Source organism: Octodon degus, unplaced genomic scaffold (genome assembly GCF_000260255.1).
Source record: "Octodon degus isolate 3935 unplaced genomic scaffold, OctDeg1.0 scaffold00085, whole genome shotgun sequence".
Taxonomy (NCBI): Eukaryota; Metazoa; Chordata; class Mammalia; order Rodentia; family Octodontidae; genus Octodon; species Octodon degus.
The window spans coordinates 350,312-356,504 of NW_004524661.1; the positions used below are offsets into that span (position 1 = coordinate 350,312).

Here is a 6,193-nt window from a genome sequence, read left to right on the forward strand (position 1 = left end):
CATCTCCTCCTCTCCTCATTTTCCTTTTATTCACTTAATTACATACATCCACTTAGCATTGTCCAAGAAACAGAAAGCAGAATCTTTGGCCATTGCCTATCTCATTAGGAAAAGATAGATAGATAGACAGACAGACAGACAGACAGACAGACAGACAGATAGGTAGATAGGGCACTCTATCCACTACCATGCCCAGGATGTGGAGGAAGAGAAGGAAGATAGGAACAGGGGAGTTTATGTGGATTTTTTCTTTTACTCTTTCTTCACACTGTGGCTACACGTATGAGTACTCTGGGAGAAATTATTGATAAGGATGTAAGGTACATCCAGGCATGGTGGCAAGCACCTGTAATTCTTGATACTTGGGAGGTTGTGGAAGGATCCCCAGTATCACAAAGTAAAACAGGGAGAGGGAGGAGGAGGAGGAGGAGGAGGAGGAGGAAGAGGAGGAGGAAAGAAAGAGGAAGAAAGTGGAGGAGAAGGAAGAATGGAGGGGGAAGGGAAGCAGGAAGGAATTTAACGCTCCATTTTTAATCTTTATAATTTATGATTTAATTGGTGTAAGACAAAGCTTTGACACAGTATTTTTCCAAAGCTCTTCAATTGATGTCAACATCTATGGTTTAAAACTTTGTTATAGACAGGTGTAGCCATGAGCAGCCTTGCAGGATAAAGGACTATATCCCAAACTGAAAATCACATCAGGGCCAGAGGAATCAGACCCAAGGAAGACTCAGCTGAGGCATATCTTAAGGACAGGATATCTCCTCCCAACAATACTCTGGCATTGTGCAGTCCCAAGAGTCTCCTCACATCTTCCAGGGGAGAAAATGAAAGTCTTGAAACATGACTAAGGGTCAATAAGGTTCTTTGTCAGCCTAGCAAGACATGGGATCAACACAAAACTTGAGATATAGGAAAAAAGAGTCATGATTTCTATACCTGTCATTAAAGATTATGATTTATCTCGATTCTTTGTTTGTCATGAGCCTCTTAGAAGAAAATCCTTCCTTCTTTTTCAACACATACAGGTCCTTCAAAATGTTTATTGAATGAATAACTGGACAGTTGCACAGATGATTGTGAGATAGATGGATGGAGAGTTGGTTGCATAGTCATTATTGGATAGTAGCTGGATCAAATAAATAGACAGTTAGGTGGTGGTGTGAATGGAGATGTACATATGGATGAGTGGGTGAAGGATAAATCACAAGGCTATTAAATGGCTTAGTTAGCCCAAGAATGAATGAATACATGGACAAGGGAATGTATGAAAAACAAGTCAGTAGACACATCAGAAGTGGTCACATCTGATCTCAGGGGGAATCAAAGAAGGCTCCACTTTCCATGTTATTCAGCTGTTCCTCTATTACTCCCTTGTTCTATGTGGTTCATGGACTCTGGCTTTTGGTTCCTGTTTTTGCAGGAGGACAAGAACAGAGAGGACAAACTGCCAATAATGAATAGGGAAAGAACCATGTCCTGTTTTAGCTGGGTGGGCTCACATTGGTCTTAGATTCAATCTCCCATCTGAGACAAATGGTGTAAGTCCTTGGCAGCAGATGCAGAGAAGAGCTTTTACATAGCCTTGTGATGGGTTCTAATTAACTGGGGTCCCTTACAACTCATGTCAACAGCTGCACTCCAACTGCACTGCCCAGCCCAGCTGGCTGGGTGTGACAACACTCCTCCCATCAAAAAACACCACCACGACTGTGCTTTTACTTCAGGGAATCTCCCCTGGGGTCTGAAGGTGGCCCTGTGTAAGCCATGTGTGAGAGTCCAATACAGATTCACTTTCCCAAAGGAGCACATCAGGAAATGACTGAGCAATGACTAGAGTCAAGCATCAGGAAGGGGGAGCTTGTTTTGACTGTGCATATGTGTTTACAGCTAAACCATTTAAGTCTTATTGAAGGTTCTCAGTATTGATAGCAGATGTGAGTTCAGCTGAGTAAAACTTTGTGTTAATGTGTGGCTCCTAGATTCTTGGGCAATAGCTCACTCATGCTCCTGCCCACTCTGTATGCACACTGGGTACACAAGGGGCATTTGGGCTCTGCTGAGCTCCATCCCAGGTCACTTGGCTCTTAAACTTTCATGTTGCAATGTATCTTTGGCCACGAGAATGAACCCAGGCTTGATCCAGCTTTTAGCTTTACATAAAAAAGACAATGAATAAGACAAGCTGGGTACTCCTGTAATCCCAATTATTTCAAAGAGTAAGGGAGGAGGATTGCAGTTTCAAGGACAGCATTGGCTGGAAATGTAGATCAATGGCAAAGCACTTACAGAGCATGGATAAGCCCCTGGGTTTGCTCCCCAGTGCTGGAGAGACAGAGATAGATAGGTAGAGGTCAAGGTAGAGATAGAGGTAGAGGTAGAGATAGAGTTATAGCTGACCTATAGTCATACAGTAGTGGAAAGACTTGGCTAGATTCATAGTTCAAATATGAAAGTGAGGAAACTATTTATCTATTAAATAGAACTCAGGTTTCTTTTGACTCAGTCTGACTTTCTCTTTTCTCAATTCCACCAACTCTCTCAGAATTTGGAGACTCAGTTTGGTCCATTCCCATTCCCTTGATAGCCTAAGAGCTAGCAGTGAAGTGGGTAGAGTTAGGATTCCAGCCAGCTTTGTTGTCTTCATTGATCTCCAGATAGAGAAAAACCTGAGGTTTCCCCAGCTTTACTCCAGTATATAGAGTGGGGAGGTACTCCAACAATTGGGGACCTCAGCATTGCAAGCAGTGTACTACTTCAGAATTTACCCTGAGGTGCTCAGTAGGCCAGTATGATTGTCAGTGTGATTTGGAGTAACCCCTTTCCCTGGCTTGCACTGTACCCCTTCTCACACCATCTCAAAGGCCAGTGTATCTGTTTTTTCCTGAGCCCAGTCTTCTCTTGCCAAAATGGGAAGTGCGTACGTTTACAAATCATTTCAGGCTGGCTCTGAGGCTCTGGATGCCTGCTAATGAGAGTTTGGTGTCCTATTCCAGAAGCATTCTGGGGAAAAAATGAGCAATACTCTTGGCTTTCTCGTGAGCCAGTTTATGAAAACAATTGAAGAGAGGGCATAGGAATGTCCTCAATGAAGCTGCTCATTCTAGAAATACCCTCCACATAGACTGCCTAGGGCCTCTGCCATCTCAGCTGCCAGAACACTGGGGGACTTACACAAAATGCATCCTGTGGCCTCAGCTGGCTCATACAAGGGCACTTATATTACTCACTTCTCATGTTTCCACATGGAGAGACTTCCCTAATATAGGGCTATGGTCCTGCCTTTCATGACACAGTCCAGAGCCTCTCAGTAGAGCCACTCTGCTGGCAGACTACTCAAGCTCTGCTCTGAGAGTGCAAGACTAGATGTAGGTATTATCCATTTGCCAGTGGCTGTGGGGAGCTAAACCTTGGGCTGCAATATTAGGGCAGACAGGAGTTCTACACTCAGCCATTAGTCTATTAGTCTGCAGTTCACACAGGTGGGCTTTGACTTACCTCAGGACATCGCCATATGAACAATCCTAGTCTGGGGTTTCCACACCTCTGTGGCTTTGCTCACTCAGTTCCTTGCACAGAGAACCTCTTCTTTACTCCTCTTCTCTCCATGACTGTCTTTACAGATCAGGCACAAATGTCACCTTTTCCCTAATCTTAGCAAACTGTCTCAGATGAAAGAGCTTAATCCACTAATGCAAAATCTCACACTTTTTGACCATGACCCAAGTTAAGGAACCCTTTCTACCTCATGTGAAACTGCACATGAACCTAGATGGCCATTATGATTCCACAAGGTATCTCTCATGTTAATGTATGTGATATGCTCTTATTAGTGAGCCTGTTTCATTTTATAAATTGTTTTTAAAAAATTAAATTGCTAAATACATTCAATGGCAGTTTAAAAGTCCACAGCTTGTATATCTATTAAGGTATAATCTGGTCATCTAATATGAAATTATTTTCAATGTAAAATTAATTCTAAAATTTTAAAAAATTAAGTATATGTATAGCACAAAGAGAGTGAGACTATTGCTCTTGATCTAAAAGAGAACATATACATGTCTCTGAATAGAAATCCAAGACACTGGCTAATATACAACTCCTCTGCACTATATATAGGCTATAAGCATTAAAGCAAGCATCTGTCTGACTTATTCATCTTTTACTTGTATTAAGGTATACTTGGTGTCCATGAATATTTAAAGGTTAAGCTGAATTCCAAAGAACGCTTGATGTAGTTCTCCAAACTTATTTATTCACTCTTCTTCAATCTTTCAGTTAATATTTACTGCAGACTGACTATATGTTGACTGTAGGATAGCAGTGATCCCAGACTGGTTTTGCTCTACTCCAGAATTACCACAGGCCCCAATCTTTATTTTGTTTGAGCATTTCCTTAGGGCTGATGCTGCATCCCCAACATGCTGTTAGGAAATTTCACCTCCAGTTCTTGACAGATTACACCCTCACTGGTTGCTGGTGTCTTATTGTCATAAAGTCATGACAAACAAGGCAAAACTAGAGCATCACAGGAAACCCTGGTGCACATCTTTCCTTTTCAAAACCAGTTACTAGTGATGCCCTGGTGAACTCACACCTCTGTGCATTCCCCTCCCATAAGAACTCCAGGCTTTACTATAAGACATATTTTGGCCATTAGGACAATAATAAAAATGTCACGAGGAGAAATTAGAAGAGTTGCTGCCCACTGGGAGTTGACTGCATGGAACATGCTGTGGGAACTTAGCTGCTGTGCTAATAGATGAGCTGCCAGAGCAACCTTCAAAGGCTCCATGGAGTCAATGTAAGCTACTCAACTGACAGCTCCAATTTTCCTCCCAGCCATTATGAGCCCCCATAATGGGTATGTACTGTTTACGACCTTAGACTGAAGATGTAACTCAAGCAATACCACACAGAAGTACTGCCCAGTTGACCCCAGACTACTCCTGGAATCATCTGAGAAAATAAAATGGTCATTGGTTAAGTCATTACATTTTGGGATGGCTTGTTACACAGCAATAGCTAATCCGAATGGTGGAAAGCACAATTCCAGCTATATTGTCAAGTTCTAGGCCCCACGGGGTCCCAGTTGGTCAATGTTCCCTTGATGTTCCTCAGACAATGGCAATTCTTTAATGCACTCTACCCTGAGAGGTTGACCATTACAAGGCAGTGTCACCCAAGGTCAGAATTCCACCTTGCTTCTGGTTCTCACAGTTCATCTGACCCTGTGTTCTTTTCTCCAAACCATGTAGTCTCTTGATGACGCTAAGGGTAGTGTAAAAGGAAACACAAACTACAGTGCGAACCAGGATATATTCCAGAGCATTCTCTTATGCTCAAAAGTTTAAGAGAGGGGATTTATTAATTTGGTAGCACAGTAAATGATTACATTTCAGAATAGGCTACAACATTTGTCTGAAGTTTTAGGCCATAATTCAATATATGCCAGACACTCATCACCAATAGCGTTAGGCTCTGGCCCAAGGCCATTGGTAGTGCCCCATTCCCTCATCTCTGCTTTTCACAGAGCTTGAGAAGCGAGGGAGTCCTGATTTACTTTCATCCACTCCTGCTGTCAGAGAGACCAACATACATACACTTAGGAGAAGGATGTGTTTTCCTTATCAAAGGTGAATCTCAGGCTTGCCCTGTGCTCTCAATTCCAACCTGGCTTTGCAACCACCATATGGTGATAGCAAGAAAAAAAAATTTTTTTCACGACCAACCTCCCCCAAAATAGAGAAACTAGGAGGCATTACCTTCCCTGATGTCTTCACTCCTTTCCAGAGGCTGAAATACAGGATGATGACAATGACCATGAGACATAGTAGGAGCTGCCACTGGGGAAGACCAATGTCGTGAATCCCACTGCTCTCGTGAAGATGCAGGACACCACGCCTACTCGGAGGAAAGTGGAGGGGACCAGGGAAGATGGCATCAGGGTGCCTGTTATGGTGCAGATCCAGAATGCCCCGAAAAACTCTTGTGTTGAGCTTTTGGGAGGCAGTGCGGTCATGGTAGTTCTGAATTCACCAGGGGATCATCAACAATGGAGTATACTGTTGGAAGTTGGGTCTTGTCTGAAGAGGAGAACAACCCGGGGGCCTGACTTAGATCTCTCTCTCTCTCTCTCTCTCTCTCTCTCTCTCTCTCTCTCTCTCTCTCTCTCTGTTTCTCTTTCTCT

General features: G+C 43.0%; 1 protein-coding gene across 2 annotated transcripts in view; it reads right to left on the minus strand.

The window, feature by feature from the left end:
• The window catches only part of Slc6a2 (solute carrier family 6 member 2), a 44,717-nt gene that overhangs the window by 15,673 nt on the left and 22,851 nt on the right, over window positions 1-6,193 (minus strand). For both annotated transcript variants that reach the window (XM_023721798.1, XM_004637012.2), the window contains exon 5: window positions 5,769-5,907. In XM_023721798.1, the coding sequence (XP_023577566.1) occupies window positions 5,769-5,907 (139 nt within the window). The remainder of the gene's footprint in view (window positions 1-5,768; window positions 5,908-6,193) is intronic.